Source organism: Dermochelys coriacea, chromosome 7, assembly GCF_009764565.3.
Source record: "Dermochelys coriacea isolate rDerCor1 chromosome 7, rDerCor1.pri.v4, whole genome shotgun sequence".
Taxonomy (NCBI): domain Eukaryota; kingdom Metazoa; phylum Chordata; order Testudines; family Dermochelyidae; genus Dermochelys; species Dermochelys coriacea.
In genome coordinates this window covers 123,742,806-123,758,955 of record NC_050074.1, presented here as the reverse complement: position 1 = coordinate 123,758,955, position 16,150 = coordinate 123,742,806, and the positions used below count along the sequence as shown (strand labels likewise).

Here is a 16,150-nt window from a genome sequence, read left to right as displayed (position 1 = left end):
CCGAAGAAAAACAAAAAACGGTGAGAGGGCCAAAAAACCGCCCCCATAGTGAAACAGAGTAAAAGAGGCAAAAGGACATCCTTTCTTTTTGGAAGTCAAAATCCTACTGAGGAAAATAGAAAGGACCCTAAACTCTGGCAAGTCAAGTGTAAAAGTATAATTAGGCAGGCCCAAAAAGAATAGAAGAGCAGCTAGCACAACTAAGAGCACATTTTTTAAAGTACATCTAACGCAAGAAGACTGCCAGTCATTAGGCCCACTGCACAATCGGGGTGCCAAAAAGCACTCGGGGAAGACAAGGCCGTTGCAGAGAAGCTAAATGAATTCTCTGCATTGTTCTTGATGGCTGAGGAGAGGAGGGAGATTCCCGTACCTGAGCCCTTCTTTTTTGGTGACAAATCTGAACAACTGTCCCAGATTGAGGTGTCAACAGAGGAGATTTTGGAACAAACTGGTATTACTGTGTAATTTAAGACACCCGGACCAGATGGGATTCACCCCCGAGGTCGGAAGGAACTCTAATGTGAAATTGCAGAACTACTAACAGGGGTACGTAACTTATTGCTTAAATCAGCCTCTGATTCAGATAACTGGAGGGTAGCTAATGTAACACTGGTTTCAGAGTAGCAGCCGTGTTAGTCTTTATCCACAAAAAGAACAGGAGTACTTGTGGCACCTTAGAGACTAACAAATCTATTTGAACATAAGCTTTTGTGAGCTACAGCCCACTTCATCGGATGCATAGAATGGGACATATAGCAAGAAGATATATATATACACACAGAGAACATGAAAAGGTGGTGTAAGAGGCTAATTAATTAAAATGAGCTATTATCAGCAGGAGAAAAAAAACAAAAACTTTTGTAGTGATAATCAAGATGCCCATTTAGACTCTTCCTGAAGGTTGAAACAACAGACTGGACTTCTACATAGAGGTCATCCGTAGACATGCATGGGCTGAAATTGTGGAAAAGCAGCATCACTTGCCCCATAACCTCAGCCATGCTGAACACAACACCATCCACAGCCTCAGGAACAACTCTGACATCAGAATCACAAAGGCTGACAAAGGAGGTGCTGTTGTCATCATGAATAGGTTGGAATATGAACAAGAGGCTGCTAGGCAGCTCTCTAACTCCACATTCTACAGGCCATTATCCTCTGATCCCACTGAGGGTTACGAAAAGAAACTACACCATCTGCTCAAGAAACTCCCTGAAAAAGCATAAGAACAGATCTGTGCAGACACATGCCTAGAACCCCGAGCAGGAGTATTCTATCTGCTACCCAAGATCCATAAACCTGGAAATCCTGGACGCCCCATCATCTCAGGAATTGGCAGGATTGTCTGACAATGTAGACTCCCTCTTCAGGCCCTACGCTACCAGCACTTCCAGCTATCTTCGAGACACCACTGACTTCCTGAGGAAACTACAATCCATTGGTGATTTTCCTGAAAACACCATCCTATGGATGTAGAAGCCTCTACACCAACATTCCACACAAAGATGGACTACTAGCCGTCAGGAACAGTATCCCCGATATTGTCATGGCAAAATTGGTGGCTGAACTTTGTGACTTTGTCCTCACCCACAACTATTTCACATTTGGAGACAACTTATATCTTCAAGTCAGCGGCACTGCGATGGGTACCCGCATGGCCCCACAGTATGCCAACATTTTTATGGCTGACTTAGAACAACGCTTCCTCAGCTCTCATCCACTAATGCCCCAACTCTACTTGCTCTACATTGATGACATCTTCATCGTCTGGACCCATGGAAAAGAAGCCCTTGAGGAATTCCACCATGATTTCAACAATTTCCATCCCACCATCAACCTCAGCCTAGATCAATCCACACAAGCGGTCTATTTCCTGGACACTACAGTGCTAATAAGCGATGGTCACATAAACACCACCCTACACCGGAAACCTATTGACCGCTATACCAACCTACGTGCCTCCAGCTTCCATCCAGGACACACCACACGATCCATTGTCTACAGCCAAGTTCTAAGATACAACCGCATTTGCTCCAATCCCTCAGACAAACACCTAAAAGATCTACATCAAGCATTCTTAAAACTACAGTACCCACCTGCTGAAGTGAAAAAACAGACTGACAGAGCCAGAAGAGTATCCAGAAGTCACCTACTACAGGACAGACCCAACAAAGAAAATAACAGAACGCCATTAGCTGTCACCTTCAGCCCCCAACTAAAACCTCTCCAGCACATCATCTGAGATCTACAACCTATCCTAAAAAATAATCCCTCACTCTCACAAATCTTGGGAGACAGACCAGTCCTTGCTTACAGACAGCCCCCCAACCTGAAGCAAATACTCACCAGCAACCACACACCACACAACAAGAACATTAACCTAGGAACCTATCCTGCAACAAATCCCAATGCCAACTCTGTCCACATATTTATTCAAGTGACACCATCATAGGACCTAATCTCATTAGCCATGCCATCAGGGGCTCGTTCACCTGCACATCTACCAATGTGATATATGCCATCATGTGCCAGCAATGCCCCTCTGCCATGTACATTGGCCAAACCGGACAGTCTCTACGCAAAAGAATAAATGGACACAAATCTGACATCAGGAATCATAACATTCAAAAACCAGTAGGAGAACACTTCAACTCCTCTGGCCACTCAGTAACAGATTTAAAGGTAGCAATTTTGCAACAGAAAAGCTTCAAAAACAGACTCCAACAAGAAACTGCTGAGCTTGAATTAATATGCAAACTAGATACCCATTAACTTGGGTTTGAATAGAGACTGGGAGTGGCAAACAAAGGAAGTATTTCTTCACACAACGTCCAAACTGTGGAACTCCTTGCCAGGGGATGTTGTGAGGCCAAAACCATAACTGGGTTCAAAAAAGAACGAGCTAAGTTCCTGGAGGATAGGTCCATCAATGGCTATTAGCCAGAATGGGTGGGGATGGTGTCCCTAGCCTCTGTTTGACAGAAGCTGGGAATGGGCAAAGGGGGATAGATCCCGTGATGATTGCCTACTCTGTTAGTTCCCTCTGGGGCACCTGGCACTGGCAATGGTTGGAAGACAGGGTGCTGGGCTGGATGGACCTTTGGTCTGACCCAGTCTGGTTGTTCTCATGTACTGGGCTAGACGGACCATTGGCCTGACCCAGTGGTGCCATTCTTATGTAATATGGAACGATGACACCAAACTGTTTCATGGCTAAGGGTTTACAAACAGCTCTCTGGTTTTCAAAGCAGTTACACCCTCTGTGGTAGATGTGTGAAAAAGCTGGGACCAACCTCATGGCTCCGAGCCCTGAGCTAAACCCTCTAGCCCACACGGCACTCATGGGACACCTCCTACTCATCTCAAGCATGAGCTTTTAACCAAGTTCTCGGTTTCTCCTGAGCATTCTGCAGGGATATTTCAGTCAATCCTTTTGCGTTGCAAAGAAATTGCTGCAGTTAAATGAAGGTTTTATTTTTCCGTGAGAATTGAATTCTCCTTGCTCCATTAGCCTTTAAATTAATGCTGGGCAAATGTTAGCTAATTAATCAGCCTTCGCATCATCCCTGTAAGGTAGAGACTCTTGCCTTGGCTTCACTTCCAAACTGTCGTGAAGTATTTAGCAGCATCTCAGGTGAGATGTCACCAAGCCAGCCCGCAGGGCAAAGGCCAAGCCTTCTTCTGTCTATCCAAGACAACTGCAAGACGCCCACTCCTTTCCGACCGTGCAACCAGGAGTCTGTCCATGGGCCAGGGCAGATGATGCAGGAGGCTGGATAAACCAGTCCTGCCAAGAAAGCCATGCCATGGTGGGCCTGCAACAGCCTATCTGACCACCCTCCAGCTTACCACAGGCAGAATTCACCCCTAGGCAGAGGGGCCAGGACAAGATTTACGCACCACCTTATGAGCTACATTGGGATTTACGTGGGATGGTGTGTGGACCCCAGGACAGCCCCTCTGCAGAGAAGACAAAATCCTCCCTTCAAGTCCCCGGGAAGGAAGCAGGTAGGGATGTCATAGGGAAGGTCAGTCTAATGCAATTGCTCGGGGAAGCTCTAGCAGCCAGGGGCTGAGCAGAGGCAGCCAGGAACAGGCGTGCTCGAGCGGCTGCAGCCATAAGTCCTTGAACCACAGCAGCCTGGGAAAGTGGAGATGCTGATGTCATCGGCCAGGCAGATGCTGCTGTGCTGACAGCTCCGATCTGGTAGGTAGCAATCGGCAGCAGCACCGAGACAGCACGCAGGGCAGGCTGATGGCTCTCCGAGCAGGTTCCCTCCCCCCCCCGCCAAGCCCCAACAAGGCCTGCCACTCCCAAGGCAGGAGTCAAACCGAGCTTCTTTACCGTTATCGGCAATCGTCATCCTTGGGGTGGCGTCCAAGTCCACGGCGGCTCGTCGAGAGGGGTAGCCCGTTGTCACGGCCGCCAACAGGACCAAGAGGTAACAGGCCATATGGCTTCTCATCTTCCCAGGTGGCCAAGGTCGCTGCTCTGCTGACACAAACTCTTTGCCAGTGGATGGGGGCCCAGCTCACAGAGATCGCCCCGCCGGCTCCTGCGTGTCTCACGGCAAACCACGATCGTACTCCTGAAATACAGAGGGAAAGCTGAGGAGCGGAACACGCCAGTCCTTTCACCTGAGGATCTCAAAGCACTTCCCCAAATATTACGCTTCACAGCAGCCCCATGAGACAGGGAGTCATAGAACCAGAAGGGACCTTGAGAGGTCACCTAGTCCAGCCCCTGCACTCATGGCAGGACTAAGTATTATCTAGACCATCCCTGGCAGGTGTTTGTCCAACCTGCTCTTAAAAATATCCAATGGTGGAGATTCCACCACCTCCCTAGGCAATTTATTCAGTGCTTAACCACTCTGACAGTTAGGAAGTTTTTCCTAATGTCCAACCTAAACCTCCCTTGCTGCAATTTAAGCCCATTGCTTCTTGTCCTAGCCTCAGCAGTTAAGAAGAACAATTTTTCTCTCTCCTCCTTGTAACAACCTTTTATGTGCTTGAAAACTGTTCTCATGTCCCTTCTCAGTCATCTCTTCTGCAGACTAAACAAACCCAGTTTTTTCAATCTTTCCTCACAGGTCATATTTTCTAGACCTTTAATAATTTTTGTTGCTCTTCTCTGGACTTTCTCCAATTTGTCCACATCTTTCCTGACATTTGGTGCCCAGAGCTGGACACAATACTCCAGTTGAGGCCCAATCAGCACAAAGTAGAGCAGAAGAATTACTTCTCATGTCTTGCTTACAACGCTCCTGCTAATACAGCCCAGAGTGAGGTTTGCTTTTTTTGCAAGTGTTATACTGTTGACTCATATTTAGCTTGTGATCCACTATGACCCCCAGATCCCTTTCTGCAGCACTCCTTCCTAGGCAGTCATTTCCCGTTTTGTATGTGTGCAACTGATTGTTCCTTCCTAAGTGCAGTACTTTGCATTTGTCCTTATTGAATTTTTATCCTATTTACTTCAGACCATTTCTCCAGTTTGTCCAGATCATTTTGAATTTTAATCCTGTCTCCAAAGCACTTGCAATCCCCTTCAGCTTCGTATCATCTGCAAACTTTATAAGTGTACTCTCTATGCCATTATCCAAATCACTGATGAAGCTATTGAACAGAACTGACCCAGAACTGATCCGTGCGGGACCCCACTTGTTATGCCCTTCCAGTATGACTATGAACCACTGATAACTATTCTCTGGGAACAATTTTCCAACCAGTTCTGCACCCACCTTATAGTAGCTCCATCTATGTTGCGTTTCCCTAGTTTGTTTATGAGAAGTATTATCCCCTGCTGATAGATGAGGAAACTGAGGCAAAGACAGGGGACACAATTTACTCCAAGACACAGAATGAGTCAGTGGCAGAGGTAAGTATAGAAACCCAGGAGTTCTGAGCATCGCCTGCACTAGCCACTACACATCACTCCCTCTAGCTAGGGATTCTGTTCTGATAGGTTCTCCTCTTTCAACAGTATTAATTTGCTACATTTAATAAACACGCACAGCCTGTGGGAAAGACATTCAAATAGAAATGGCACCTTAGCAAACCCCAGAAGCCTGCTATCCTCATTAAATCCAAACGCAAAAAGATCTACATCGCTACATTCTCCCATAGGCAAATGGTGGCCCACGTATTACAGAACTCAGAAGATGCCGTGCAGCTGGATAACAGCTCAGTTACTCATTCTATCTGCATCATAAAACTACAGCGTCTGAAAGGCCTGGGTGCAGCCATTTCAGAAGAGGCAGCATGGGAATAAATTAATTTATCCCTACTCCCCCAGATTTTTTTATGCAAGATGCTAAGATGCACAAAGACGTCACATTTAACACTGCAATGAATTCAAGAATGAGAGGATCCTTTGTGTTTTATTATACCTTGCAATCCGAGCACTTCAGTTGAAATAATCAAGGTAATAAATATAATTAAAAAGAAGAAGTGGGACTTCCAGCCATCTTTGTGGTACTAGAGTCCCTATTTGCACTCTGCATCCAGCACAGAATCCTATGGAATGCATTGGGCATTTGGGGCCAATATTTCAGTTTCGTTTCGGCTAGTAGTTTGTTTTCCTACTGTACTAACCTGCCCCACCTGAAAGAACAAGCTAATCTAGGACCAAATTAAAGCTCTTCCTTTCCCTAACAATATTTGTTGTTTTTTTCTGTAACTTTTCAGATTCTAAAATACCTTTTTTGAGATGTGGCGACCAGATCTGCACGCAGTATCCAAGATCTGGACATACCAGGGATTTTTATGGAGGCAATATGATATTTTCTGTCTTATTATCTATCTACAGTATATATATCTATCTCATTAGAGGCAGAGCTACTTGCCTAAGGTTCTGGGGAGGTCACTGGAAGAGAACCCAGGTGGTCCCAGACTCCTGCACCAGCCCCCAACTGCGTCTGTGCATGGTGAGGCAAGGTTACCAGGGAAAACCCCTTGGACAATTTTAGCTCGTTTCCAAGACAGCAAGTTGTGATCACAGCCACACCATGGCATTAAAGGTGCAATGCCCCCGGTTCATGACATGCGACGCAGCCGTCATTAACTGAACACGCTGCAATCGTTAAGCCAAATCAGTTGCAGCAACTTGCTAAACCATAAGCCAGAGGTGGAAACCATCAGCAAAAATCTTCCCGCCCTCCCCAAGTGCCGAGTCATTTTCTAGCAAGTCTAGGGAGAGGTGCGAATTCCTCCTAACACCAAAGCAGAGGGTGAGCATGGCGTGCCAGCTTCCTGATCCCTTTGAGTTTTGCTGCAGCTGGTCTTCTTCCAATTCAGAATATTGTGGCAAGAAACAGGGCCCTCCGGTGCACCTGCCCAGGCTGAAAGAGTGAGGGGAGCAAGGGCTGGCAGACAGCTAGCGACACCAAAGGGAGCAGCTCTGCCCAATGCCTCTGGCTTGAACACAGGTTTCAGAGTAGCAGCCGTGTTAGTCTGTATTCGCAAAAAGAAAAGGAGTACTTGTGGCACCTTAGAGACTAACAAATTTATTTGAGCATAAGCTTTCGTGAGCTACAGCTCACTTCATCGGATGCATCCGATGAAGTGAGCTGTAGCTCACGAAAGCTTATGCTCAAATAAATTTGTTAGTCTCTAAGGTGCCACAAGTACTCCTTTTCTTCTGGCTTGAACAGTCACATTGCTCCAGCCGCGTGAAAGGAAGGATATAGCACTGCGGTTTCCTTATCATCCAGAAACTTACCGGGCCATCCCAAGGGAAAGCAAAGCCATTTAGACATGCAGGAGGGAGGAAAGACTTGGCAGGGCCAACCGTTTGCTCCAGATTTAAGCTTCTAGCTAGCTAAATCGGGAGCAGAGGGCAGCGGGGGATGTGGCAGCTGTGAGCCCCCCATGGAAGACAATCCCATGATACCAGGACTGTGGGTTAAGTCTCACCCTACTGCCACGCTGCAGGAATACGCCCAATACCAGCCCAGAGGGAAGGCTGCGGCCTGTTGACTGGCACCTCCTGCAGCTCTCCCCTGTGTTGCCCCTACACGTCTCACTGACCAGCCCTGAACCCGCTTAGGGGAAGCTGCAGAGCTCAGAGGGAAGCCAAGATACGGCAGGAGGTAGCCAGCGATTGCATACATTTCAAGTTCTCTTTCACAACAGGGGGGTGGGCACAGAGAGGAACAGTAGCCAAGTCAGGCAGCCAGACTCCGTTCTCTTTATTTCACAGCTTCCGAGCTGTTCAGACTCCAATAAAAGCCATTGCCTCAGATCCCTGCCAGCTTTTCAGTGCTCACCAGCACTGCGAGTAAGTTAGCGAGACTCTCCAAGCTTTTATCGTGGCAGCTTTTTTGCAGGAGTTCTGAGCAACGCCGACTCGTCCCGAAGGATCACAAAGAGCCGGAGCTATCATTTAGCTTCTCTGCGAGCCACCGGTCGCAACAGGAACTCGGTTACTTTAATGATTCAAAGCGAGGGAAGTGCACGTTAGATGTACCCCTGTACCATCACAGGGCTGGTAGGCTGGCTGGCTGACTCTCCGCTTATGTGGTTCGAAAGCACTATCCGTATATAGGTTAATCTCTCACCAGCACCTTTCAAAATCCAAACGTGTGTGTGTGTGTGTGTGTGTGTGTGTGTGAGATTCACACCTACCACTGCCGAGAGAGATTCACACCTACCACTGACAATGCAGCAGCTGTGTCAACTGCATGGGATTTTAGGACAGGAAGTGAGAGGTGCCACCTCCAACTGACTCTGGAAAGGAATTTGAAGGAGACAAAGTGACTGGCCGGGTGGAATTTGGGCAGGACACAAGGACAGACCACTCCTGACTCCTGAGTGGCCACGGGGGATATAGCAGGGGTTCTCAACCTTTTTCTTTTGGAGGCTCCCCCAACATGCTATAAAAACTCCACTCCTGTGCCACGACGTCTGATTTTCTGCATATAAAAGCCAGGGCCAGCATTAGCAGGGCAATTCCCCAGGGCCCCATGCATGGGGACCCCCACAAAGCTAAGAAGCTCAGGCTTCAGCTTCAGCCCCAGGTGGTGGGGGTCAGGGACTTGGGTTTCAGCCCCATGCAGTGGGGCTTCAGCTTTCTGCTCTGTGTCCCAGCGAGTCTAATGCTGGCCCTGCTTGGTGGACCCCCTGACACCTGCTCGCGGCCCCCGGACCCCTGGTTGAGAACCACTGGGATATATCATGGCTGCACGTGGTTAGAGCCTTGGGTTTAAGTTTTGCCCAGCAGATGGCACCTGCAGCCTAGCGTCCCAGGGCCGCATGCTGGGGCATCAGGGCGCTACTGGCACGGGTACAGAGTTTTCCCCCTTTCAGAGCAGTTCAGCCCTGGATCCTCCATGCCTCCCGGAGGGTCTGTCCCTGTTTCGCAGATAGAGAAGCTGTGGCAGAGAGATTCAGCAATCTCCCAAAGCCACGGGGGGAGGCAGGACAGGTGCTCCTCGCTCCTAGTACAATGTTCAGTCGTCCAGTCTTCTGTCCCCATCTAGTCACCCACTGCCAGCAGGCTGGGTCTCTCTCGGTCGGACCCTGCTTTTGCTTGCAAGCCAGGGCAGCACGGCCAGCCCCTACAGTCTCTAGAGATTTTAGGCGTAGGTTAGAGACCTCCATCCCCTGCAAGAAATGTTATGGAGAAAGATTTCTCAGCCTGCCACCAGCCTCTGGAGCAGAGGGAAGCCCATGGGACAGGAGGGGTTGGTTCCCATTACTGGCTGGGAATCCATCTGCTTCAGAATGGGAAGCAGGAGAGGCTTGGCTTTCAGGTCCCTCCAGTCCCTCCCCATGACTGATCCCCACAAGGTATGGCTTTCCTCTTGGGTTTGTGGTCCCTTCCAGCCATAAACTCCGTGCCTTGGCACAGTGCCTTGCTCTGAGCTGCCCCTGAAGCAGGCTCCCTGGAAAACAAACCAACAAGGTTCCTTTCATGGCAGGCCGTGATGTCACTGTCCCGGTGCCACTTCTGCCCGGGAAGGGCGGCTCAGTGGTCAGAGCAGGGGAGGCATTTGGAGTCGAACTCCTGGGACCTACCCTCAGCTTCGCCACTAACTGCCCTTGGGCACGTCAATTAGCCTGGGTAAAGCAGGGACATGCCCACGGCCCAGTGCACTGGGAGACTTACTGCTTTGCAAGATCCTCCGATGACTGGTGCTACAGGGACAGTTCCCAAACCATGGGCCGTGCACCCAAATGACATCACCCCATCAGCAGTTGGGATCACCACAATCCCTAGTGCAGGGGGGATGCCATTTGCTCCACTCAGCTTGACCTCGCATGCCCCAGTGCTCTTCACGATGGTGCCTCCATGCTATCTGGGGTCCCAGAGGAAATAATTCATTACAATGGGGTTGTGCCGGCGAAAAGTTTGGGAACCCCTGTGCTGTGGGAAGGTGACGTGATAATCTCTATTACGCTAGCACCGAGGGACCCGATCCTGGATTGAGGCCCTGCTGCGCTAGGCACTGTACACCTCCGCACACACACACACCCCTGAAATGACTGTCCCTGCCGCAAACAGCTTACAACCTGAGTCAGAGACAAGCGACAGCCAGTGGAAGCATGGGGAAACAATAGGTTGTGGGCGCTGACACTTGGCCTTTGCATAGGGGGTTATGGTAATAACCCTGTTCCAAGGGGCCAGGTGTACCTGCTGCATCGCACATGGGAATTCTGACTTCAGCCCTACGGCAGGCAGCAAGCCTGAGGCTTTGCCTCCCAGCCTAAAAGCGTGCTAGCCAACGGCTTCATGGAGGCCACTGGGTTTACTCCCCATTCCACCCGACTCACCACGGGAAGCCGGGGAAGGCAGGTAGGCTTTTCCCTGCTTCCCAAAGTTGGGTTACATACCCACAGCTTCAAGAGCTACCGCTGGAAAGTACTAAGTCATCTTGGCAAGGGGTTAGACTACCTGACCCTCGCAGGCCCTTCTAACCCTACGGGTTTATGGAGCCTGGTTCTGACTGCAGCCCACTCAAGTCTGGGCTGCTGGAAGGGATTCACTGAGAGGGGAAAGCGTGGATATCTGTCTGGAATAGCAACTGCTCGGTGCTCGCTCTCTCCCACATGCACAGAGCAGCTTTCCTTTGGAGGAGACCAGCTGCCACCGCTCACTCACCAGTTGGCACTGGTCTCGCTGGCAGACCCCCCATGCTGCCAGTACATGCTGGAGACCACCCAGTGATCAGCATTCGAGGGCGGACATTTGCAGACTGTAGCTCATTGCAGCAAGGCTGTACCAACACAAATGTCTGTGTTTATGCAACAAGCTCCGGGCCACGCTGCAGAGGCCTGACTTTCACAGCAAGAACGCCTCCGTGCCTGGGGTAACGGGGAGGCTGGTCTCCGTTGGGGCATCTAACTGGAGATCAGCTGGAGCAGCACGCACTTGGCTCAGCTGGAAGTTAAACCAGCAGCAAGCTGTGTTTTCAATGGGCTGTTCTCAACGTGTGCAGAGTTAAGTACGTTGTACCAGACCTAACAGGGAGCTTGAATTACATGCCAGGTAGGGAGGTCCTGGACGACCTTCCCATCCAGCCCTGGTCCAGAGTATTCCTTGTGTTATTCCCGTCCCAGGGCTCAGGCATGGTGAAGACGATTCACTTCCACTCTGAGCCACGGGCCCCTCTCCACTAGTCCAGATCTAGGCCACCCAGAAACCCTGCATCAGACAGGTGGCACATGTGCACAGAAGTGGGAAGAAGCCACCAAATTCATTATCGCCCATGACCCAAGGTTGCACCTGGCAATGTTTCAGGAAAGTAGAGCTTATTTCATGGCTGGGTGGTTGGAGGAACTTTGGCTGCTCTCTCTGCTTCCTGACTCAAGGGAGCGTAGCATCTGATCCGACATTCCTTGAGTACCACAAGCGCACTGTGGGAGTTGAGGGGGTGACAGGCTGTGCACAAGGGCAGAAGGGGCTTGCCAGACCTCGGCTCATCCGCCTTTTGCTACATCATTGCTCATAACTTCAAATCCAACGTGCTTTGATCTGCAGCAACGGTACCTCTGCCAGCTTCCCTAGGCATTCTGGCCTGATGGCTCTTGAGGCTGAGAATTATCTTCTTTAAGGTCTGGCCTAAACTTTTCCTTCCTTCGCCTTCAGGCCATTTTTTGCACTGCTGACCTGCATGAAGAGTATTATGTAGGAGAAACAATTGATCTTAGTCACGTGGCAGAGCTGAAGGGGGAAAGGAGGGAATTGCTGGCTCTGAAAATGAAACCAATGAAAAGATAAAAAAAAAACCAACAGGCCGTTCTAGGAGAACCTCAGCAAAGATCACTCCCTGCCGTGGTTGGCCTAAGGAAGAAGCAAGTGGGAGAGCGGGTCTGCCATGGTTGGCTGGCCTAGCACTGACGCAGATACTGTGAGGGTGTCTGAACTGCCAACGGTATTGGCTCACGCGAAGGGATTTCTGCTGATTTGCTCACCAGCTCGGCGCACAGAGATTAGCACTTCCAGAGGCGAGAGGGCTACAGACAGACAGACAGATACACACACACACACGGAACTAATCTCTGACAGAGATGTGAGCTTTAATCTGGGTGCATCTCTGCCTGCTCGGTTAGTCATTTTCCACTCCGCTCTCACATTCTGCTGGGGCCTGGTAAGGCAGGTGGCGGAACTGGATCAGAGAAGAGGGTTTTCCTGGGAAGAGCCGCATGAAGGTTGTCCAGCCTGACGGAAGGTGCATTTAGACAGGAGGCCTCCCCTGCTCCCTGTCTGCCCTGGGGCGGGAGAAGAGCCACAGTCCATGTCCCTCACGGCACGGAGGATCAATTTCCAGGGGCACAAGGAACACAAGCAGGCTCGGTTTAACGCAGCACACGTGCTTCACACACACCAGGTCACCTCCACAACCCCTAGCTCTAGGTCCCAGGCCAGGCACTCCCCTGCACTGCGTGGCACGCTCTGTGTCGGCAGCAGAGCAGGGCGGAGTGTCGCAGTAACAGAATGGGGGGATGGGGGGGAGCTTTTCATTTTACCCAAATAACTCTAGTGATGCCCCATGAAATGCATCCACGGGCAGGACCCATTTGGCGGTGGCAGAGGAAGCTCAGGCCATCAGGGCTAAGGGGACCCACGGCAGGATAGCTTTTCGGCCAGTTTGGCCAGCTAATGGCAGGTTTAGAGGTGGGGGCGGGGGACAGGAGGAACCAGACAACAGCTGGGGATCCTCAGCCAGCCAGGTGCAGAGCTGAGACACCTCAATCTGCTCTGCAGCTCCTAGGGATCCTGCTGGCACAATTAGCTCCAGGGCTGCATGACCCAAGCTCTCTTCCTGCCCGGCTCAGACGCCCCAAGGGACAGCCAGCGCTGCGCCCACTCCTCCCCAGGACAACACTTCAGCCCTTTCCACTGAGAGCAGCGCACTCATCACCCAGGAAAGACCAATCTCTTTCTGCCGGTCCCTGCTGAATGGAAGATGGCATGAGGGAGACGTAGAGAGAACCCTCATGCTATTGCAAAGGAAGCGGGGTATGGTGGAAAGAGACAGAAGGGGGCAGCCACTCATTCTATATGGCTCATTTTGCAATTTTTCTTTAGAGTTAGGGCTCCACTTTCATCAGCTTACGGGGCTCAAAGATAGCTCCGTTATGTCTACATGTGCAGCAATCACACCTCCTGACTGCAGTGTAGACAGACTCTAAGGGCAGGTCTACACTTAAAACACTGTATCGGCGCAGCTGTAGCGCTTCAATGAAGATGCTCTACGTCGATGGAGAGAGCTCTCCCGTCGGTGTAATTAATCCTACCGAGAGGCAGTAGCTATGTCGGCGCTGTCTACATTGGGCCTTAGGTCAGTGTAACTAAGTCACTCGGGCATGTGGATTTTTCACACCCTGGGGCAATGTAGTTACACCGAAATAATTCTGCAGTGTAGACCTGCCCTGCTAAGACGCCTCTCCAGACAGGGACAAAGAACATAGCAAATGTTCCATCTGATGAAGTGGGTTTTAGCCCACAAAAGCTTATGCCCAAATAAATTTGTTAGTCTCTAAGGTGCCACAAGGACTCCTCCTTGTTTTTGCTGATACAGACTAAAATGGCTACCACTTTGAAACCCAAAACCAGAAGGGTGCTTTCCCCTTCAGTTGAAAAGTTTATTGGATGTGATGCAAGTGGACAACTAAGTCAACAGGAGTGTAGCTCCCTGCATTGTACATTTAAAAACCAAAGCCTGGGCCAGGCTCTTCAGAAGAGAATAGCTAGCCAGAAACAAACCTGACCATGTTGGGGAAGAGATTGAAAAGATCCAGATGTTTTCAATTTCCCTACCTCCTCCTGCAACCCAAGGGAGCTGGAAGCCCCCTTTCATGAGGCAACATCTGTTCACAAAGACAGCCCTTTCCTGTACAGCTGGATTCATGCCTCTTTTTGCAATTGAGAGAGATGAGGTAAGGGGAGGCGATATCCTTTACTGGCCCATTCTCTTTGCAATTAACACGTGGAGTCTCATAACAAGATTTTTTCAGCTTTGATGCAGCCGTGTCCTATGCCTTCAGATGAAGGATGGGCGCTGACATGGGACAGGGAAGGCGTCTCTGAAGTTGCAAGTCACAGCAGGGAGACTTGAGCGGACAGGGCCTTCAGGTGAAGACATTTCAAGCAGTGACCAAAAACGAAAAGGAGCGGTAGGAGAATACAGGGGCAGTTTGGCACCTTAGCCGAGTTGTTTCTAGGGTGAGAGGGTTTCCCAACATTATTCCACTAGATTTCAGCTTCTCCTTAAAAAGTTGCCTGGAAATTCAGAATCTGCCTTGGATTCCATTCCAGCAGGGAGGAAATTCCAGCCAAAACCCCACGCAACATGCCAGTAATCTGATTCGGTCCAGCAAACCCGTCTAATTCAGCCGTGCATTTCAGAGGAAGGTGTAAAACCGTAATGGAGGGAGCCAATTAAGCAATGCGGTGTGTAGGGAAAAGCCCACTTCCTGGTCTCCCACAGTAGATTAGTTTACACCCGCCCCCCCCCCCAGAAGAATGGAGTTCAGCACACCAAGAGAAGGGTAAACTGAACTGCTGTCCACAAAGAAGGTGGGAGGATTAAACCAATCCAGCCACACAAGATTTAACTTGCTGGCCTTCTGGAGCAGCTAACTCCAGCCAGTTTAGTGGTAACTAGGGTGATGTGATTGGGTGCCCAGAGTGCTCAGGGCACGAGATACATTACAAACACAAGTGCTTGCCCCGAAGACCTTACACGGCCGGCCGCCGGAGTGGGGAACACAGCACAGTGTGCAAGGAAAGGGGTCTGGGCAGGATGCAGGTGTTTCACCACACGATCCTTGTTTTCACACTAAAGGTCAGGGTAATAAAGCAGGGCCTGACGCATATGACATGCCCTTGAGGTTCCCAGCTAGATAATTATTCCTCTGGGATCAGGGCTTTGGAGCTGTTCTCCGGCTCTGCTCCAGCTCCACTGCTCTGCGCTCCAGCTCGGGGCTCTGCTCCAAAGCCCTGTCTGGGACTCTTCAAGGCTAAGCAAGCCTAGCGGGGCTGCCATCTGCAAGCCTTGGGCCAGTGGGGCACAAACTTTTCCAGTTGTGCCTAACCTTACCATTAACAGAATCTGTCTGCCCCCTCCCCCAGCCGGGGCAAAGCAGAACTGGGGCTGGGGGTGGATCTGGCCTGGAGGCAGGGCAGGGGCAGAGTAGAACTGGGCCCGGGAGCGGAGCTGGGCCAGGGGGCAGAGCTGGTCTGGAAGCATAGCACTCCCTCCCTGTCCCCCATGGGGCTGGCCCGGGCCTGGAGGCCAAGCAAGACTGGGGAAGGAGCGAGGCTGGGGGTGGAGCAGGGCTGGGGACAGAGCAAGGCTGGGGATGTGGGGACCACTGCCTTAGGGGGAGTGCAATAGCTGCCGTCACCACAGTCAGTACACGTATTGCGGTTGTGGAGCAGGGCGGCAAGTCGCTAGGCGCTGTACAAACACAGAACAAAGACTGTCCCTGCTCCAAGAGGGGAAGCAGAAGGAAACAATCCGGTGATAGTGGTCAGCACACAGCAGAACAGGCAGTGGTCTCAGCACACCAGCTGCCCACCCACAGCGTCTGATCACTTCCCAGCTTAAAGTAGATTGCTATATTGAGGTGCCCAATGAAACTCATTGAGTCTCCAACTCTTCTCTGGTTATAGGAAGCTCAGTGTGAGGTAACAAGG

At 50.5% G+C, this 16,150-nt stretch overlaps 1 protein-coding gene across 1 annotated transcript in view; it reads right to left on the bottom strand.

The window, feature by feature from the left end:
- The window catches only part of SEMA4G (semaphorin 4G), a 104,488-nt gene that overhangs the window by 56,347 nt on the left and 31,991 nt on the right, over window positions 1-16,150 (bottom strand). Inside the window, 1 exon segment of the mRNA XM_043518914.1 lies at window positions 4,349-4,592. Within this exon segment, the coding sequence (XP_043374849.1) occupies window positions 4,349-4,469 (121 nt within the window). The 5' untranslated portion in view covers window positions 4,470-4,592.